This window comes from Myxine glutinosa, chromosome 9 (assembly GCF_964187855.1).
Source record: "Myxine glutinosa chromosome 9, kmMyxGlut1.1, whole genome shotgun sequence".
In the NCBI taxonomy this organism is placed as follows: Eukaryota; Metazoa; Chordata; class Myxini; order Myxiniformes; family Myxinidae; genus Myxine; species Myxine glutinosa.
This window is the reverse complement of record NC_136269.1, coordinates 79130742-79153787: the sequence shown is the minus strand read 5'-3', so window position 1 is coordinate 79153787 and position 23046 is coordinate 79130742. Positions and strand designations below refer to the sequence as shown.

The 23046-nt window shown below is 44.0% G+C and overlaps 1 protein-coding gene across 1 annotated transcript in view; it reads left to right on the top strand.

The window, feature by feature from the left end:
- SLC12A3 (solute carrier family 12 member 3) overlaps positions 1-23046 on the top strand; it is an 86915-nt gene that overhangs the window by 21247 nt on the left and 42622 nt on the right. Inside the window, exons 8-12 of the mRNA XM_078784456.1 lie at positions 10472-10556; positions 10967-11118; positions 17428-17535; positions 17938-18061; positions 18147-18248. Coding sequence (XP_078640582.1) covers positions 10472-10556; positions 10967-11118; positions 17428-17535; positions 17938-18061; positions 18147-18248 — 571 coding nt within the window. The remainder of the gene's footprint in view (positions 1-10471; positions 10557-10966; positions 11119-17427; positions 17536-17937; positions 18062-18146; positions 18249-23046) is intronic.

Sequence of the window (23046 nt, the reverse complement as noted above, 5' to 3'; positions counted from 1 at the left end):
AACCACGTTCAAGTTCAACCACATCATCCTCTACCCTACTCAGCCTCTCTTTTAATGCCTCCCTTACTGTCACCTCTTTCAACCTCCACACCTTCATTCTCGGTTGGTACTTCACCCGCCGAGCTCTCCTCGCACCTTTCACCCTTATGTCGCAGACATCCAAGTGGTGCTGTGAAACAGCCTCCTCCCCCGGGATCACCTTTTTGTCCCGGAGGTGCCTCCTATCTCGCCTACGCACCATCAGGTAGTCAACGGTTGTCGTCGACCCACCTGACGTGTATGTAACAAGCTTATTATCCCCTTTCTGGAACTGAGTGTTACAAATCAACAAATCAGCTCCATCAGCAAACTCCAAAATCCTTTCACCTTCTCCATTTCTCACACCATATCCGTAACCCCCATGAACTCCCTCAAAACCGTCCATACTCCTTCCCACATGTCCATTTAGGTCTCCTCCTACCACAACAACTTCCTCATCTTTCACGTTTTCCATCAGCTTCTCTATCGCACACCAGAACTTGTCCTTCTCTTCATCGCTCCAACCAACCTGTGCCCTCGCACAATTTCCGGGCTGGGTCGCTGGGCACTCCCAGCAGGTCCACTCACCTGCACACCTCCGCCACTGCAGTTGTCTCCGAGCTTACCTGCTCCTTACCCTAACCTACCTGGGGAAGGCCCTCTGGCGCTCTCACCCCCTACCGCCCTTTCTGGCATCGGGCTACCCGGGTCCGTCCTCCGGATCCTCGGGCCCCATTGAACAACTCTACTGGCTCCCAGAGCCTACCTGCGGCCTCACCTGGCCGACATACTAACAGTGGCGGAGTGCCCGTTTAACCATACGTACTAACAGGCCACACGCCCAGCCAATTTACTCTACTAATGCACCCAACACAACACTTCCGTGCAATTACCCGCACCACAGATGCCAATATCCAACCACAATTTCCCGACTCCCTCTACCTACTTTTAAACTACCCTCCCCGGGTACTCGTGAAGGGGTCCATCTTCCCCATCCACTCCTTTCGCACCAACCACTCCACTCCACATATTCCACACTACTCACTCCACACCATCCATTCCATAATCCATACCATCTATTCCATACTCCATTCACTCCATGCTCCATTCACTCCAGACCATCTATTCCCTGCAACCATTCTCCATTCACCTGTACTTTCACTTGCACACCTTGTGCCCACACACACCTGGTGGCACTTGCACCCTCCTTCCCTCCAGGCGCATTCATTCAATACAACGCACAATCACACCTTTCACAATACTCTGCTCAATCACCTCCTGCACACACACTGCATCATCTGATCTAACTACTCCCTTCTTAAACTCGCGCTCCCCGTCTTCCCTTATACTAAGCGCTCCCTCGTCGTTATCATCCATCTAAGCTATTCTGCGTCCACTACTACCGGTACAAAAGTCACTACTTAAATCTAACGTTACCTATGGTCATTTCTGGATCCCTAACAATAACCTAATCCTCCCGGGCTAGTTTTCACAGCCATACCCCATAAAACTATAGCTCCTTTGCCCCCATGAGGTGATACGATGTGAGGGATGGTAAATTTACCACCCCTCTACACCATATACCATTTGCCATCATCACTATCACTAATCCAGTCCATTAAACCTGAGCCTCTCGATACGTCCATGCATTTTCAAAGCTCGGCTTCACAAAGCCGCGCAATGCATACGGGTGGTTTGGTCTACTGCAGGTTGGGTCCGTCCGGCATTCGGTTCAGGGGAGGAGGTTTGCTCGGGCCAAGGCTCCAAGCACCATCCCGGCGTGGGGCCTTGCGCTCCCAAGCGCGATGGCCTAGCCTTGCCCGGGTGGAGCGCCGCCACCACAAGGGGGCGCTGCTCTGACCCCTCCTCCTTCCTCTCGAACCGGGCCGCCCGCTTTGCCTGGCAAAGCGCGGACTTGACCGTGCAGGGCGACACCGATCCCCGCCGGCTCAGGCAGCCCACACCGCCCGGCATGGACCGGGAGCTCGCGTCGGCTAAACGTCGGTCTAACCGCTGCCCCGGTCAACGTCGATTTATTTTTATTTTTATTTATATTTTTTTGCATACTGAATCGAGGCTCGTGAAAGAGCTAACATTTATTTCACAAACAAATCAACCAGACAAACAAAATATACAAAAAGAGGGAGCGGAAGACAAGATGGGGAGAGAAGGGGAAGCACACAACCACAACATTTGAGAGCAGGGAGAAGTGTGGGAGGAAGAGGGCTTGGGGGCAGGAGGCGTGGGAAGGGGAGGGGGGGGGGGGGGGGAGAGGGGAGAGAGGTATAAAACACAAGGGGACCGAAATTAACGGGCGTAGAAAAGATCAAGGTTTTGGATGGGGGAGGATAGGAGATGGTGGTGAACAGCTGTTTTAAAGACCTGGAGGGTGGAGTGGGATTGAAGAGAGTGGGGGAGTTTGTTCCAGAGGCGGGAGAAAAGAGGAGTGAAGGTGAGCAGAAAGTCTTGATTTTGGCAGTTTAACCATAAGAGGGTTGCAGGCAGATCTTGTGCGACCTGTAGGAATATTTGGGGGACAGAGCCCAGAGAGGGCTGGGGGGGCAAGGCCAGAGAGGAGTCAGTAGAAGACGGAAAGACCACCAACCTGACTGCGGTGAGTGAGTGAAAGGCCCTTGGAGTTAGCTTCATCGCGGGAGATTCCAATGATTCTGAACGCTTTGGTTTCAACAGCGTGAAGACGGGCTAGGTGTGAGGCAGGAGCACCAGACCAGAGGGGAGAGCAGTATTCCATAGAGCTGCGGATGAATGCCTTGTATGTGGTGAGGAGCTCTGGTGTGCCAAGGAAGGTCTTTGCACGACGGAGGATGCCCAGTCGGCGACTGGCTTTGGAGGCCAGATTTGAAATGTGGTTTTCCCAGGAAAGATCATGGCAAATAGTGAGACCCAAAAGCTTGAGTGACAGAACTTCTTGGAGAGGATTATTCAGAAAGTGGATGGGAGGGTTTTCCAGTCGGTCTTTTCGGAGAGACATCGTAAGAGTGTGAGATTTATCAGGATTGAAAGACATGTTCCATTTGTTTGCCCAGTCTGTGATTTTGTCCAGGTCTGCAGAGAGTGAGGAGGCTGCAGACTGCCGATCTGAGGGATTAGGAATGGAGCGACAGAGAGTAGAGTCGTCAGCAAAGAGATAGAGAGGATTTTCAAGAGAGTCAGAGAGATCATTGATGAAGACCAGAAAAAGCACAGGGCCCAGAACACTACCTTGGGGAACTCCAGCCTGAACAGGAAGAGGAGATGAGAGAAACCCATTCAGGGCCACACGTTGACTACGACCAGAGAGGAAGTCCGCCAGCCATGCGTGGAGATTTCCATGGATACCAAAGGAGGAGAGTTTGGTGAGCAGAGCAGGGTGCCAGACCGTATCGAAGGCATGTGAAATGTCAAGGGAGACAGCTCTAATTTCCTGTTTGGCGTTGAGGACCTCCATCCATTGTTGAGAAAGCAGAAGCAGCATGTCCAGAGTAGAGTGACCAGGTCTGAAACCAAATTGATGATCAGAGATCAAGCCATTGGAGAAGAGGAAAGATTTCATATCTGAAGCAATGATGGATTCCATGACTTTGCTGATAATTGGGAGAAGGCTGATTGGTCTGTAGTTGCTGGGATCTGTTTTTGCACCTTTTTTGTGCAAAGCGGTGATGTTGGCTGATTTCCAAGCAGATGGCAGATGACCTTGAGCAAAAGAGAGGGTGAAGAGAACAGAAAGAGGGAGTGAAAGAGCGGAAGACAATGATTTTAGGACCCGTGGGCTGATGCCGTCAGGACCAGTTGCAGAATCAGAGTCGAGGGTTGACAGAAACTTTTCCACCTTGTCAGGAGGAAAGGACACAGAGTCCAGGAGCAGCTGGGTACGACTGGGTACGGTGGGTACAGAGAGGGATGGGTTTGGGACACAAGATTTAGAGGCAAACACAGAGTTGAGGCATTCAGGTTTTTCACGTGTGGAGTCAGCCGTTAAGCCATTTGAGGTGAGGGAGGGGATGGAGGGGGAACAAACACCAGAAACAGATTTGACCGGACGCCACCAGGATTTGGAAGAGGGAGACAGATAAGAGAGTTCAGTCTTGAGAACGGTGAGATATTGTTTCCTGGCTCTCCTGAGGGTGGACACACACTTGTTTCGGGCTTTGTGAAAGGAAATGAGATTTCCTTCCGTTGGATTTGCTTTCCAGGAGACGAAAGCAAGTTGTTTCAGGGCAACAGCCTCACCACAAGATTCCGTGTACCATGGACGGGAGGAAGGGTATGACAACTGAAGACGAGATGGGATAAATCTGTGCATGAGAGAGAGCAATTTACTTTGAAAGAATTCCCAGGATGAGTTGATGTCAGAGGCGGTAGAGATGGGAGACCAGTCCAGATGATTGATGGCTGCTTGAAGACCGTGCCAGTTGGCCTGAGTGAAATGCCAGACTCGTCGACGCTGAGGAGGCTCTCTGAGAATGGTCAGAGAGATGTCCACTTTGACAAGCACATGATCAGATGAGCCGATTGGAGCAGAAGAAGAGCAGCAGACATTTTCAGGGAAGTTTGTCATAACCAAATCCAAGATGCTCCCCTCGCATGCTCACACCACGCTTTCCTTTTTACATTCACCAAACCCGGCGCTCCAACGCCTCTCGTACATCCCATGCATTCTACTCGCGCACATTCTTGCGCATCCATTCCACCATTCGCACACTCTCACACTCATCACACACTCCGTTCCACACCTTTCTTCCCCCGTTACATCCTCCGTAACACTCACCACGGGTGTGCACTCTTCTTCACACCCAATCATCACCACACACTCTCACGCCAACTCTTGCGCACACTCTCCGGTTACATCCTCTGTAACACTCACCACGGGGGTGCACTCTTCTGCACACCCAATCATCACCGCACACTCTCGTGCCAACTCTTGCGCACACTCTCCGGTTACATCCTCTGTAACACTCCCCATCACACGCTCCGATGTGCCCTCCCGCACACACGCCACAACCAACTCAGGTGTGCGTTCTCGCACACCCGACACAACCAACTCACTCTCCGTGTCACTCTCATAACACATACACTCTGACGTGCATTCTCGCTCGCACTCGGTTTCACTTCCATACTCTGTCGTGCACTCACCCTCGCACCCGGTATCACACTCGCGCTCCGATGCCATTCGTACACGTGCGCCATTGCCATTCATAATGCACACCACGGACCTTTTACGAGCGCCCGGGTTACGCCTGCATCCCAAGCGCGCGAACATGCCTTTCGCGACAAACATTTTCCTGCAAAACCTCCCCGCACAATATACAGCCCGACTCGCCTGGGCGCTTCTTCTTCTTCGTTCCTCCACCACCTGCAAATCTTTATTGGGGTTAATAAGCACAGCATCATGATGCGAATCCAGACTTTGTGCATTATCAATTTCTTCACCCCACGAGTGCTTTACCTCGAAGTCCGGCGTCTCTTCCAACCCAATTTAGATTATTTATTTTTCTTTATTCAGCTCGACGACCGCGGGCTCACATGAATTTGCCTTGTCCAATTCGGCGGCCATCGGGTTTTTCACACCCCGTGTCGCGATCTCTACCCCGGGCCAGTTACCTGCGCCTTGCTCCGCCTCGCTCAATCCGTGCTCCTCGAGTCGCGTTACCTCGCCGTGTACCCTTGGGACCTTCTCGCCCAACTCGCGGTCAATGTTCTCCCCCGCCTTTTTCAATCTGGCCCTTCGATCCATCTCTTTGTTCAGTTCCTATCTTGACACTCCCATCATCGCTAAGAATTGCGTCATGAAGGCCTCCACGTGTGAGGACGTGCGAGGCGCCGCATGGCCGAATCGCTGCCACGTGCGAGGCGCCGCCATCTTGTGCACCTGCAACCCCCGCTACCGCACCTTCTTTGCTTTCCTCCTGCATTACTCCCATCTCTTCTCTGGGGTCCTGGGTTGCCTCTAACTCTTCTTCTATCTCCCCCACCGGCATCCGACCGCCTTGATCATCCATGGCATGATTATAAGTTGGTTTTTATACAAAATTTCGGCCGCTCATAAATTCGACCAAATTTTTTCCGATGGATTAAAATTTGGTTTGGGCTTCAAATCCCACTCCTGACACCAATTGTTGCGGATCTCAGAGCACGGCACTCCCGTTAGCAAGGGGGGGTTAATCCCCTTGTCTTGTTAAGCTGGCCGTCTCCGGTCCTGGAACTATCCCGCTCCTTTGCAGGATGAGATTGGCCAGGGTGATTGGTCAAAGGTTTCCCAAATACCTTCACCAATCTCTCCGCAAAGCAGGGAGATGAGTCCCTGCTCGAACGGCGGATGTGATGGTAATTGCCGAGCGGTTTAGCAATCCACGATCCGAGCCATTAGCAAAAAGACTAACACGATTCTGAGCGGTTCCTATATCGTGCCACCGATATTCAATGGGGAAAAGACAAAGACGATCGGACGAGACGAAGCCAAAGAATAAGAAGGGTGAAGGAAGAACAAATATGGTTTATTTACTAACTACAAGAGGAAACGAAAGAAGGGAATATACAAGAAAGAGGAAATAAAAGGACATAGGGCAACCTTATACACTTATATAACACGCCCAGGACAAAGAGACAGACTCACACGGAATGGTAGCTGGTAGGAGAGGAAGGTCCAGGCAGATGGTTACAGGCGATGGGATGGTCCAGGCTCCGGGTCCGCGGGCGAAGAACGGCTGGCAGCTTAACGCGCGACCGGACCTTACATATGCGAGGGGCTGGAATGCACGTACGTATAGCGTGCCGAACGCTCTCAAAACCACGGCAGTTCATATCGAAAACGATCGTCCCAAACGATCCTCCGCGCAATGTTCTTATATTCGCCACCTCTGCGCTGTTCCCACAAGTTTGCCGATCTTCTCTCCTCGCATCTGCCGATCTCCCCCGCATCTGCTCTTCGTGAAAAGGCTTTGCACTCATGCTTTTATTGCAAGCCTCGCGTATCAAGCCGCGTCCGCTTTGCTCCGCCTACCGGTGAACACGCCTTGGCCCGGATTGGTCACGAGGGTTCATTGGTACCTCCCTTCGTGACGCGTTGATGGGGCCACGCCTATGTTCCTGGCCGCTCCTCCATTTTTCTCCGACTCTGACCGCGTGCGTAATGGCGGCGGGCAGGAACAAACCAAAAGGCAGCGACGACGGCAATACGGCTACTGGCACTTTGGAGAGAGAGAGAGATTGGGGATAATTGAAGGGGCCTAGGTTATTTGATTAATACAACGCAGATTCAACTATTGGAAACAGATCCTTACCTGAAACACATACTAATGAAATAACTAAAGAAGGTCCTATGGTGTCCTACGTGTTGTACATGGCCTAACTAGGGTGCGACCTTTGACCGTTACACCAACAATGGAAGTATTTACAGGGAATTATTTATAAGGGAACATTTACAAAAATTTACAAAGTGGAGGGTTCTAAAAACCACAACAATATATATATATATATAATTTACAACGATATTTTACAACAATTTACGATACAATAAAAACACAATAAAAAAAACACAATCCTCATTTCCGCAACAATATATATATATATATATATATATATATATATATATATATATATATATATATATATATATATATATATATATATATATTATATATATATATATATATATTATATATATATATATATATTATATATTATATATATATATATATATATATATATATATATATATATATATATATATATATATATATATATATATATATATATTGTTGTGGAAATGAGGATTGTGTTTTTTTTATTGTGTTTTTATTGTATCGTAAATTGTTGTAAAATATCGCCTTCCTGCCTCCAGTCTGTTGTATAAAGGTCAAAGGGCATTCCGGTAGTTAATTCCATAAAGCATACATTGAAGGACACTATAATACCCTTGTTCAGTAGCTTATATCCTTATTATGTGTGTTAGGGTAAGGCTGTGGCTCCCAGTAATTTAAATACTCCATTGCGCCAAGTGAAATAAGAATAGATCCCCTTTCATTTCATTTCAATGGCCAACTGCATTTTGGGTGGTTTTCTTCAACCACCATTGGCCATGAGGCAAGGTTGGGGAAGAAGGGCGGTTCTGGGCCTCGTCATCAAGGGCAGAGCCAGAGGGCTGTGCCCACCAATCAGGGCCGAAGGAGCTCACTGATGGGCGTGTCCGGGAGGCCGGCGGCTTGATTTGCCCGCGGCGATATAAAAGAGCGCGCGCGGAAGCCGTGAGAGAGGTCCATGACAAGAGTTGCGGCGAAGAGATCACCGAGAAGAGAGTTGAGTAAGGGATCCCTGAAGAGAGCAGCTTGAGCCACCGCGGCTGCATCAACAGCAGCTTGAGCCACCGCGGCTGCATCAACAGCAGCTTGAGCCACCGAAACTGCAGCCACAGCAGCTTGGGGCCTGGACGGACGTTTTGAGCAGGACCGAAAAGGAACGGCGGCTGCCAAACGCGCCAATCGTGCTGCGGTATCCGTGGACCGGCCTCCCCCCTCCAAGCCATCCACCTCCGCCATTCCTATCATCATTCCCCGTGTGAGTCGTCTTCGTTTGTTCTGTCTTGGGGTATTAATTAAGCCAGTTTAGATAAGCTAGTATTTTCACTGTGTCACCTGCTTTTTTCCATGTTCCCTGTATATAACCTTGACTGCTCCTTTTGCTTGTGTGTGTAAATAATAAATCCCGTTACTCTTCTGTACATCTTCTTCTTCCTCTTTACATTCGGTCGCTTTAGAGGTTTCCAAATTGAATATCTGTGGCGCGATCCGGCCAACATTCGGGAATCGGGTTTAGTCGGGGAAAACTGTTCAGCCGCGGTGCCATCCGCTCGGCAAACAACATCCTTATCCGCGGACCGTAACAATATATATATATATATATATATATATATATATATACATATATATATATATATATATATATATATATATATATATTGTTGCGGATCTCGGGTTCGTCGACGTACTAAGGGGGGGGTTAAGCCCTGCTACCCCTCGAACTCTGAGTCCACGAGGCCGCCACCCACACTACACTCGTGGTGGACGGATTGCTAAGCAATTCCAGCCGCCAAGCTCGCAGCTACGCGTGGAAGGGTTAACGGTCACGACCCGAGTACCTTCGACATACGCAGCTGTGAGAACGGGGACTGAACCTCGCACGAGTCACGCTGGTACTGGACGCCCGAGCGGTTGTGCGTCGCGTAGCTCGTGCCGTTAACACTATCGAACCCGATCGAGCGGTTTTAATTCAGGCAATGCTAGGCCAATGTTGAAAGGACGATGACAACCAGGTTGGAAACCAAACCACAGGATTTATTTACAATGTACAGTATTCACAGAAAAAGGGACACAGCGAATAATCTTAGCGGCCTTACCTAGGTTCCCAGACAAGGGCCCTCGGATTCGTTTGGGGAAGGGAAGGAAGAGGGTAATGCGCACAAAGCACGGCCGCTTCGTGCCGTTTGCCTGGACGGGCTCGTTGGATGGAAACCCCCCAAGGATCGCTCCAACCTGGGACACCACAGCTGGGGATGTTCGCAGCAGGGGTGTTGATCAATGATGTGCACGTAGCAGGAACCCGACAAGAAGAGCAGCATATCTCAGGGTCAGCAAGGCAGAGAGAGATCGGAGCGTCTGCAAGAGAGCGTCAGCCTGCCAGAGAGAGTCCAGAGTGCTGAGCCAGAGAGAGTCCAGAGTGCCGAGCCAGAGAGTCCAGAGTGCCGAGCCAGAGAGAGAGAGAGTGGGGGTCCGGGCCGGGTTTTATAGCCCCCGACACCCCCACTCGAACGTTCCACGGGCCTCCACTGGCCGCCTGGGGTCACGTGTCGTGACAGCCCCTTATTGGTCACCCTTGGCCACTCCCTTCAGCTCCCATTGGCTGCTCGCTGCTCACTGGCCACGCCCTCCAGCTCCTCCCTCGGGCCTGCAAGGCCTGGCCTAGGCCCATGACAAGGCCCTTTAGGCTGCAATGAGGCCTACCATTACCCTGCCTGCCTCGACGCATACTAACACTGGGAAGGAGACTATACTTCACATTTAATAAGAAATAACTAACTATGCGAGGCTACATGTTGTGGTGTAACGAACTATGGGGGGTTGTAACTACATATATATACATATATATATATATATATATATATATATATATATATATATATATATATATATATATATATATATATATATATATATATATATATATATATATATATATATATATATATACATATACATATATATATATTTGTGGGTCGCCTTAATCAGTGCTGAAGAGGGAAGCCGAAGGTTATTTTGTTTTCTGAACTGATTTGGGGCCCCCTCAAATATGGGGCCTGAGGCTTCAGCCTCAATTGCCTCAATGATGATCCGCCACTGATGCTCATGGTATATTTTTTGGTTGTAAAATAAACTATGCTGCCTTTCCCTGCCCTGCACAGGACCCAGCTACCGCCATTCCGAAGGGAACGCTTTTGGCAATTTTTTGTACTGCGTTATCCTACATCTTTATGTCTGCATCGATTGGTACGTTCAATCTGATTACAGATTTTCACTTGGCATTTCATATCAGGTGAACACCGAGCTTACCTGGCGCAGTGATATATATCAGTGAACAATAAGTGCCAGGTAATGAGGTGTTCTTCATCATACAGTGTGATTGAAGGTGGAAGATGATGCGAGTGATAGATGCTAGTTGGGGTAATTTTGGTGTTCCATCGTATTTTGAAACTGGAATACGAGTTTGGACAATTTAAGGCTTTAATGGTGCGACAGAGCACCAGGTAATGATCCAGTTGGTCTGTTTTTGTGTTTACTTGCTGTAGTTCCTCAATACATCTTGTTGTACATTTGCATTCAAAATCGAGCATATTTCCATAAATTAAACCTTTAGAAACATGTTGAATTGACTATCTTATCTCTCTCTACGTGTGTAGGCGCATGTGTACTGGATGATGCATCAGGAAATGTGAACGACACTCTGGAAAAGAATGATATCTCCTGGGGATTGGCCGGTTCTTTTGGGTGGAACTTCACAGCTTGTATCGACAATAATGATTGCCATTTTGGACTTAACAATTACTACCAGGTATGCTTCTACACATGACTGGCTATAACTTTAGGTCATGTCCATAGTAGGGGCGCATTGATGGGAAATATTCTTAGCTCGAACCTTTGTGGAAATTTTTTTCCCACTTTGACATTATGGGGTATTATGTGTAGATCAGTGACAAAAAATCTCAATTTAATCCATTTTATAATCAAGCTGTAACACAAGAAAATGTGAAAAAGTCAAGAGGTGTGAATCATTTCTGAAGGCGCTGCATATATACACACATTTAAATACAACCATTTTTCATATACAGTCGTTGTCCAAAATATTGGGACCCTTGCACTTTTTTCAAATAGCTCACAATTTTCTCTGAAAAGAAGTTGAAATTGACAAAAGTATTTAGTCTCCTCAATTCTTTATTTCACTGTTAATATTTTTCACAAAAGTATTAATCAGAGGGCCACGCGGGGTGAGCTGTTCCTGGACGACCAAAGCCGGCGCATTCAGCGCATGAAATTTCTTCCTTCAGCTCCTGTATGCGTGAGTGGGCCCATTGTCTGGGAAAATAAGTTAAGACTGCTTAAGACTGCCCTGTGTCTCTTCTTCTTCCTCTTCTTCTTCTTCTTCTTCTTCTATCAGTGTACATTGTGTAAATAATAATTAAACCTGTTCTTCCGATGATTCGACCGCTTTTGTCTCTCCATCATTGACTTAGCGTGGTACGAATTATATCGCTCTGATCGGGTTCCAATAGCAAGATAACAGCACAGACCACGTGGTACGCCATCCACTCGGGTGTACTCAATTACGCGTGGTTCGTGCGAGACTCGATCCCCACTTCAGCGGCGGCATGGGTACTTAGGTACGTGCGAACTTGTTCCGAGACCCTTTTCCACGTCTGCTCGGATGTGGCGACTCAGTCTCGCAGTTCGAAGACCCAAGGAGAACCAGGGGCTTAATCTCCCCTTGGTAAGGGAATGGGCTTCGCAAAACCGCAATATATATATATATATAAATATATATATATTTATTTATTTATTTATTTATTTATACATATATATATATATATATATATATATATATATATATATATATATATATATATATATATATATATATATATACATACATACATATGTACATACATATATAAACAGACTTGGCATTTAATATGGAATATATATTTTTTTCTTGACTTGGGTTTACTTTCTGAACTCAGTATATCAATCTGGTGAGTTTCTTTTACCCTTCGGTGATGTCTTTGTTGAAAGAACCATGTCGCTGATTGTCTTTCGCAGCAAGAAGTCAATAACAGGATTATATCACAGGTGGCGTGACAAAATGTAATGACAGGTATATTTGACGATTGGCTTCACAATCGGGTATATAAGGGTTGTTGCGTTCTGTATTAGTGGAAAACAACTGCTGCACGTCTACAAAAGTTATTGCCGCTTCCTCTGGAGATGGTCCGTCAACTTGACAATGCTGTTTGTCATGGAGTGGTGGCTTTACGAAATTCTGGCATGAAACAGCATGCTATTGCTCGGCAGTATGGCATCACTCAAGGTCAGGTGTCAAAGATCCTGAAACGAAATGCTCAGAGGGGTGTCCCTACTCCAATACCGAGGCCAGGACATCCACGCAGAACCACAAGGAGAGATGATCGCCAGCTGCACCGGTTAGTCTGCAATGGCCGTACCAAGTCAGCTAATCGGCTTAGGGCTGAGTGGCAGCATCTGACAAATGTGCCTGTATCCAGAAGGCTAGTCAACCAACGACTGGTTCAAGCAGGCTATCGTGCCAGGCGTCCCCTGAGAAAGCCACGCCTGACCAGACAACACAGCCAGCGCCGATTGCAGTGGGCCAGAGAGCACCGTCAATGGCAGCCAGGACACTGGAATCACGTGACCTTCAGTGACGAGTCTGGATTTCTGGTCTATCGTCAAGATGGCCGCGTCCGAGTGCGCAGACAAGTGCATGAAGCCCACAACGAAGATTGTATAGTGCCAAGAGTCCAAGCTGGAGGTGGTGGGGTGACCGTTTGGGCTGCTTTTCATGCAGGGGGCAAAATTGACCTGGTTGTTCTGAATGGAAACCTGAACCAGTTCAAGTACAGGGTCATTCTGGAAGAAGCATTGCTTCCATTTGCTCGTGCAGCCTTTCTAGGAAACTTTGTCTTCCAAGATGACAATGCATGGCCTCATCGTGCTCGCATGATCCAACACTTTCTTCCTGACTGTGGTGTAGAGCATATGGAGTGGCCTGCCATGTCCCTGGATATGAATCCGATAGAGAACTTGTGGTCAGAATTAACGCGTCAAATCGACAACTTGGTCCAGCAGCCCACCCCTGTGAGTGAATTGCAGCAGGCTATTGTCACTGCATGGCAAGCGATTCCTGTCCAAACCTTGGCAAATCTCGTGAACAGCATGCCTCGACGCGTACGTGCTCTCCTGAATGCTCGTGGGGGTTACACGAAGTACTGAACTGTAATTTTACTGTCCGTAATCCCAGTCATAATTTAGCTTTTGTTTTTGTTGAAATTTTTTTTGGCTAATGTGCAAAATAAAGAGATACTTCTGGAAAACGTACAGAAGTTTAACACAGTACTGTCCGTGAATTGAGTTCGATATCAGTTTACATCACTTTCAAGGATCAATTTATTTGCTTCGAAATGTCAAATGTGGTTTTTGTTTCTTTTAAAGGTCACATTAACAAAATCTGGAATAATTTCAACATAATTCCAATGAACTTTTGGTTCCAAGTCATCTTGAAAAGTAAGTTCACCCCCACAAAAAAAATATTCCATATTAAATGCCAAGTCTGTATATATATATATTGTTGCGGCAATGAGGATTGTGTTTTTTTTATTGTATTGTATTGTATTGTAAATTGTTATGAATTATTGTTTATTCTGAGCCCTCCTTGCTCCAGTCTGTTGTATAAAGGTCAAAGGGCGTTCCGGTAGTTAATTCCATAAAGCATACATTGAAGGACTCTATAATACCCTTGTTCAGTAGTTTATTTCCTTATTCTGTGTATTAGGTTAAGGCTTTGTCTTCCCTTAAAATGACACTCCATTGCACCAAGTGAAATAGATAGATCCCCTTTCATTCCCATTCCCAAAAACCGCAATTGCCAACTGTTCCCTCCGCGACTCCATTCGCCACGAGGTAGGCTCGGAGAAGAAGGGCGTGTCTCCACCTCGTCATAGAGGGGAGGAGTGAGCCAGCCCCGAACAACCAACCAAGCACTAGGGGTTTGGTTTGAGAGGGCGGAGGAAGAGCGATCGAGGAGGTTCGCGAAGGTTGAGGGGCGGGGCCTATATAACCCGCCGCGGGACGCTCCCCAAAAGAGATGAGTCCAGGAGATGAGCTTTTACTGAGATGAGGAGATGAGTTCTGAGTTCTGCAAAGAAACGAGCTTCAGAGAGAAGTGCGCAAGGAGGGAAGAGAAGCGAGAAGGAAGCCTTTAACACAAGTGCGCGAGAGAAGCGCGGGGAAGCCTTGAGAGAAGTGCACGACGTCACCCTGCTCGCTCCCAGCCTGACGAGGCCCGGTTTGCTGTGCGCCCTGCAAAGCCTTCCAGCTTGTGGTCTGAGCTGAACCTTCCTCCCGGTCCAGCCAATCATTCCTGCCTCCATTCCCCATTCGTGTGAGTTTGTTCTGTTTGTTCTGTCCTGGGTATTTAATTAAGTTTGTATAAGCTAGTAATTTTCACTGTCACCTGCTTTTTCCATGTTCCCTGTAAATAACTTTGACTGCTCCTTTTGCTTGTGTGTGTAAATAATAAATCCCGTTACTCTTCTGTACGTCTTCTTCTTCCTCTTTACATTTGGTCGCTTTAGAGTTTTCCATATTGAATATCTGTGGCGCGATCTGGCCAACGTTCGGGGATCGGGTGAATCGGGGAAACTGTACGACTGCGGGGCCTCCGCTCGGCAAACACAACATCTTATCCGTGGGCCGTAACAATATATATATATATATATATATATATATATATATATATATATATATATATATATATGTATAAATATGTATATAAACCCAGGGGGTGCGGTGCTTGATGATTAGCCAATGGGGACCAAAGAATAAATCTGTCTGTTGACAGCGGGACGGAGGTGACGCTTTGGTCTCGGACTTCGGTCCACAGGAGATCGGGACAGCACTCGTCACGCTGTTATGTCATTGATTATTATCTCCGCCCATCGCACCGCACCCCCTGGTTTTGGTTTGCACTGGCAGGAACAATGGTCTGGGTGGCAGACAGGCTGTTGGTTCCTTGCGGGTTATGCGGTTTTACCGTATGAGACATAAACAGTGGCTGGTGCTCACCATTTAAGCTAGGAGGTGCCTTGATTCATATACAGTCACGTGAAAATGTAAGTACACCCCATGTAAAGTTTTGACTTTTTCAACATATTTCAACATACAGCTATTTGATCTTCATTTCAACAATATTGATAGATAAAGGTGATATAATCTATCTATTTACATTCTGTAGTCCATTGTATAATTTAAATAAACATAAATGCAAATTTTGCATGTGGAAAAAGTAAGTACACCCCTACATTTGTCACTATTTCAAATACCTAAAATTAGAATCAGGTGCACCAGCTCAGGTGCAAATGATTAGAACATCATTAGAGAGGATATTGGAGGAATCTGTGTTATTTAAAGCTCATACATTTAGTTTGGTTTGCTCTTTGTTGTTGAAATGTGCGGCGTCACCATGCCTAGACCAAAAGAGCTCTCTGAGGCCTTCAGAAAGAAGGTTATAGATGCCCATGAGTCTGGGAAGGGATTTAAAAAGATCTCCAAACAATTTGAAATCAATCATTCGACTGTCCGGAAGATCATCTACAAGTGGGGAAGATACCAAACAACTGCCAACTTGTTCAGGCCAGGCCGCCCCAGCAAGTTCAGCCCAAGAGCAGACCGCAAGATGCTGAAAGAAGTCTCTAAGAACTCCAGAATGTCATCACGGGACCTACAGGTAGCTCTTGCCACTGTTGATGTCAAAGTGCACGAGTCTCCCATTAGAAAGAGGCTGCACAAATTTAATCTTCATGGGAGGTGTGCCAGGAGTAAACCTTTGCTGTCCAGAAAGAACATCAGGGCAAGACTAAAGTTTGCCAATGAACACCTAGGCAAAGACCAGCACTTCTGGAACAATGTGCTCTGGACAGATGAGTCAAAGGTAGAGCTATTTGGCCACAGTACCAGAAGACATGTTTTGCGAAAACCAAAGACAGCATTTGACCACAATAACCTGATACCAACTGTAAAGCATGGTGGTGGAAATATTATGGTTTGGGGCAGCTTTGCTGCATCAGGGCCTGGGCAGCTCACCATCATAGAATCCACTATGAATTCTTCTTTGTACCAGAGGGTGCTTGAGGATAATGTGAGGCCATTTGTCGGAAAGTTGAAGCTCAACCGAAGGTGGACCTTGCAACATGACAATGACCCTAAACATACCAGTAAATCCACCAAGGAATGGCTGAAAAGAAAGAAATGGAGGGTTCTGGAATGGACAAGTCAAAGCCCGGGTCTAAATCCCATCGAGATGTTGTGGGGGGATTTGAAACGAGCTGTGCATGCAAGAAACCCCTGAAACATCGCACAGCTGAAAGAATTCTGCATGGAGGAGTGGGCAAAAAATTCTCCCAGTCGATGTCAGAGACTGGTAGACAGTTATAAGAAACGCCTACTTGAGGTTGTTTCTGCCAAAGGGGGCAATACCACCTTTTAGAGCCACGGGTGTACTTACTTTTTCCACATGCGAAATTTGCATTTATGTTTATTTAAATTATACATTGGACTACAAAATGTACATGTTTCATGATATTTCTTATATTATATCACCTTTATCTATCAATATTGTTGAAATGAAGATCAAATAGCTGTATGTTGAAATATGTTGAAAAAGTCAAAACTTTACATGGGGTGTACTTACTTTTTCATGTGACTTTTTATATATATATATATATATATATATATATATATATATATATATATATATATATATATATATATATATGTATGTATATATATATATATATATATATATATATATATATATATATATATATATATATATATATATATATATATATATATATGTACATGTTTCATGTCAAAGTTCATGTTCATGCATCATGTTTATATATATATATATATATATATATATATATATATATATATATATATATATACTGTTGTTGCTTTTTCGCTGAATAATTTAAATCTCATGGCAACAATTGGTTGATTTTAACCAGGCAGAGATGCAGTTGTGATTGAAACACCTCCAGTATTAAAAAAGCAATGTTTTATTCTGCAGAGCATCAGCATGGTTTCAGCCTTTTCACCTCTCATCACAGCTGGCATATTCAGTGCCACACTTTCCTCTGCTCTAGCATGCCTTGTCAGTGCTCCAAAGGTTTTCCAGGTATGCTGTCTTTGTATTTAACTATGTGGCCTTTGGGTTATTTCAGTTGTAAGTATGTGGCTAGTGGCTGCATCTTTCAATAAAGTTGCCAGGTACTATGAGTGTGTATGTGCACTTGTGCGTGGGACATCCCATTAATGAGCCATCATTCTGTGCACACCTTGAAATTATAAGTGTGGTGTGAATTGTGAACACTGTCACTCATAATATGAAGGGAAAATATTTAAAAGGAGTGGAATTAAAGGTCATTAGTCAATATGAATATGAGTTATTTCCTCCCCTTTATTGATTTAGCCAATGAGCCTTCATGGCAGGACTCATGTGACATATAGGAAGAGAGAGAAACACATCATGTCTTCATCTCATGATTTTTTGCTGTGTGTATCTCCCCACTTTGCTCAGTGTCTGTGCAATGACAACATCTACCCTCTTATTGGATTCTTTGGCAAAGGCTATGGAAAGAACAACGAACCCTTCCGGGCTTACATCCTAGCTTTCATCATCGCTCTTGCTTTCATACTGATTGGTGAGCTTATTTTGTTACTTTCTAACCTCAGGTTTGCTCTTGGTGAGGGTGAAGTGCCTTATTAATCGATATAATTATCTTCCAGGTGATCTCAACACCATCGCTCCCATCATCTCAAACTTCTTTCTGGCCTCCTATGCTCTCATCAACTTTAGCTGCTTCCATGCCTCCATTACCAACTCTCCAGGTTGGTTTCTCCTTAAGCAGGGTTCAAAATAATGCCAGGTGAAGAGGACATTGTTAAAGAACTTTGTTTGACCTCTTGGACACATCTCAGCCAAAAACTCTATAAGACTCACTCAAGTTAAATATAAATTTATTAATCTCTTGCAACGAACAGTTTCACGAATATATAGTTATACATTACAATCAAATAACCACATGACACGACGTTCAGCTCTCTCTCTCTCTCTTGCTTCCTCCGAGGATTCCCCGTCCAGTTCTTCTCTCAGTTCCTCGATCAGTTGAATTGAATTTCCAGTTCAGAGCCTCTTGGTTATAAAGCAAAAACTCCTTTGATCTTAAGAGCATTGGCATGCAGAGGTCAGCACAAGGCTCATAGTTCCCAGACATCGAGACGTGCCCCGAGGCATCTGATTCCTGTCCAGAGCCTTATTTGGCTCTTTGGGACAGCTGCATGGATTTGAAGAGAGATGACAAAAGCCATCCTACAGATAGGCATTCCTGTCCTATTTCCAGGGCTCAAGTAAACATTCGAGCCATGGTGCTATCCTTTTATGGGCAAAGATTATTCTAACAGAGGCTCCTTTATCATCTTGGCTCCAGCCCCAAGGCTTTTGCTCATTTGCACGGTAAAAACACTTGTTCACACAATATCACATTCTGTAATAACTATAACAGCTTTCAATATATGTGAATATTTTATTATTCCACAGTCCCTGATTTTTTCTTTTTGTTTATATTAACCATTAATCTAAACATCACCACAATAAATATTCACACCACAAACTTGGTAATCCAATTCCCTAAGGCATACACCATCATCCTGGAAGAATCTAATCAGAAAACATTTCTTTATTCATTGACTCTTTCCATATTGATAATGCATCCATTTGCATAAAGCATACGACCCTTCACCTTTACCGCAACGATTCTAATTCACGATTTAAAATAATAAAGCATCTGCAACGTTTGGCAATACGTTTTGCTTCAAAACAAATATTGACTTTTTGTTTGAAAAGAAGAGAAAAGGCTGATCACTCATGTTTGAAATTAAAGTATAAAATATTTTCTTCTGATGTCTTCATAGCACCTACACCATTTTGCATAGGATTTTCCACTGTTGTGATAGCTGGGCAGAGTCATAAACTGACCCTGCTCTCCATGTAGCATCTTTGCCACTCTTGCTGTGAGCCATAGTAGATTTGAACAAGGCCTCCATCCAGTTGTAGTTGACTTGCCTCCTCACTCATCATGAGTATGGAGCAAGTGTTGATGTGATGTTGATTGGCCAGCAAGTTGTGGAACAGGGATGCCAGATGCATCCGCAACTATGTTGGGACCATGGCGTTCAAGTTGTCCATGGTCCATACCAGGAGCAACCAGCAGAATCGTGCACAGCTGTTATGGAGGAAAAGGCACAGCCGTTCGCTTGCAGCTCCATGCTGGCTCCCCGGAAGTTGGTGAAGTAATGACACACGTCACCGCCTCCCGTAGAAGTTGCAGGTAAAATGTCGTCGTCCTTGCTGACGTGCAGGTAAAATTGCAGGTTGCAGGTAAAATTGCTGACGTGATGAATGTTCGAGGCATTCAAACAAAAGTAAGTGATCGCCTTTTCTTCCATATGTTTCAGTGTGATCCAGACAAATGGTCACAAAAATTTCCCTTGGTGAAGGTAAGCATCCATCTCCAAGTTACAAAGGAGAATGTCTTCATCATTCTTTGAGAAGGAGGGTGTATGCCAAGATTAACTTCATTTTTAGCCACAAATTTTCTTTCTCGAACTTCTTCCCAATTCCGTTAGCACTCCTTTTGGGATGTGATCTGATCTTATCCTTTTACTCAGCCATATCTGAATCTGCTTTCCACACACACTGAATCAGATAGGGTACATCTTATCATAAAATCACCATATTTTAACTAATCATATATTTCTTATAACAGTTTCACATTCAACCATTTGTTGTTGTCCTTAAAACATTCAAAAAGTTACATTCATTTATATGCGTCACACAAATAATATTCAAATCAGGTATATATTTGACTACTAAACTAAGAATAGCATTTAAAATTGCTTTCAAATCAATATTGTTTGAAAATTAAACTCATGCAGTTATTTTAACACTACTGCAAGGAAATAAATGCATTGATAATTAATGAGTGTATATGATTAAAATCACAAACAGGAATATCTAATTCCCAACAAATCTTGCAAACAACCAAACTATGCATAATGTATTATTATCATAGTCCTCCCCACTTTTTTTTTCTTTTAACAGTGTAACTTATGGTGATATGAGTTCACTGATCTGATAAAACTGACGCAATTCATAACATTTTCATTATGCCATCATCTTAACTCTACTGTACTCATTTGCAACATTACTTGATTCAATCATTTAATCTCGGTATTATTCATATCATCATAAAATCTTTCTATTTTGGGTCCATATTTGTTTCTATTCTTATCAATCTCCCATGGTTTATCAATTCATTCCAAAATACCGCAATCAAAGGTTTTAACCAAAGCTCTACCAAACTATTTCCAATGGGAACTCAAAATGCTAGTGAAACAATGATTCGAAGAATTAACTTCAAGGGGTCCACAAATTCATTCTATAACCAGATCTAATTTTCCCCATCCAATAGTTTGCCTTGCCAAATGTCATATTATAACACTTTAATAAACCTTCAAAAAATGTTTTCCATCTCAATAAATTCCCTTTTACAAATAGCCATGTGTAAATTACGTATTTAACTACAATTTTCTCTCAATTTGTTTGGCCTAAATGGCCGCAAAAGTGGCTGCCAACATGCAGTACCTTTTTGTTATCTACCAAGCAGGTACTCGTCCACATAAGACCTCTACCAAAACGTTGTTTTAAAAACAAATCTGGGATTTCTGATTAAATGGATGCACACACTCAGGACATTTCAGGCTGCTGTTAACAATCCACTACGATAAATTAATTCCTTTACCCACAATCAAATAATTAACACAAATTGAGGATATTATCCCTATCACATTCATTTATAGATTCATTACGTTTGATCTAATTTTTTCCTCCTACTACTATAAGGAAGAACATAGCTCTTATAAGTCTTTGTAATATCTCACTTAATTTACCCAGCATCGAAGAATTTATTTACTATCCATTCCCCTTCTGTTTACCTGTAACTTTGTTTAAACTCCTTAACTTAATTTGGTGAATCCCATGTGTACAGCTACCACTTATTGAAACCCCTACTTTTGTAGAAAATATCCAAATAAGTGGTTTTATGCCCCCCTTAACTGTTGCTCATCCATTTCTATGCAACTAGTGAATACTACTGACACCAGTATGCCAATATAGGTGTGCCAGATTAACAAATATGTTGCAGGTACACGAAACATCGCGTTCTGAGGTTAAATAATGTAACAGCGTGTTCATGTCTGCCCCTTGGTTTTAAGATTCACAATGCATTCCGTTTTAAAACTCACAATAGTTCAATTCAGCAAAATTTTCTTTACTATATTCCCATATCATCTATGCCTAAGACACATCCATACATACAGCACAATTTATATGCTGATAAAAGTCAAGTTTATATATGTCAAAAATCCATGAGCAGAGTACTCTGGGAAGTCAGTGTAAGACCTCTTCCAAATTTGGCTAATTTTGTACTCCTTCATTTTTTTATGAAGCTCATATCCATAAATAGCTTTTATTCTCATATAAATTCTATCAAAAATGGAATCCCAAAACTACTCACAATTTTACTATTAATTAATGGCTGCTCATAACCCAGCACATCAAATCGTCATATTCCATCTCCCTTAACAAAAGAGATAATTTTCATTATCAAATTATATTTCTATTTTATTTCACGAATTCTCTGGATACGCAATCCCATCCACATGAAACTATCTATTTCCAGACAAGCACATTGTCGGTTTCAACAATCTTGTAAGATTCACACACAAAAAACAAAAACACAAACCTTTACACACAAAAATACACAAACCCAAGCATTATGTATATTTGTTTGCGTTGGAACCATTATTAACAGATCAAGATGGGTGTCAATTTTATTTCAATTTCGTAAAATTTATCCTTTAATTTTAGAAATGCTAATACACAAATAGACAAAAAGTTTATTCTTAGAAAACCCCCTATAATGTCACATTGAAATTACCCTTTCGGTTCCCACAATAATTTATCCAAATTTGACAATACATCCATTTAACATGTCAGTCGACCACTGACCTATCAATCATGCAAAACAATAGTCCAAAATTCCCACCTGATGATCATGTGACGCTTGTCACTTGGTTTCCAAAAATTTGCAAAGAAATCGTTCCACCCTCTGCAAATTTAAAACTTGTTTTGCCCAAAATGCTCCCTAAAGCCACATTTATAATTGGCAAATATGAGGCTTCCAGAATGAACTCTAATTCTGGATCTTTTAATTCATGTTCCAAAAATATCCAATTTTGGCATTTGATCAATTAATTATTAATTCGCTAACAAGCAAAAAAGTAAAAATCATTCTTGCTCCGAAAACTTTTCAGACACAAGAAGCATCAACAGTTATTCATGTTGGTCTAATGATTTAATCTGTTGAGGCCAGTCGTCATTTGGGATCTGCAGCAATGAAGGCCTAATCGTTATCGGAGGTACCGGTAAACACTGGTACCCTTGATCTTGGTTTGTCCTATGAACTAGTCTTCCTATTTGAATATGGACACCGTCGTTTCCAGTGTCCCATATTTCTACACTTGTAACATCGGTTTCTGTCATTGCCTGATCTTCTCACCTGTTCAC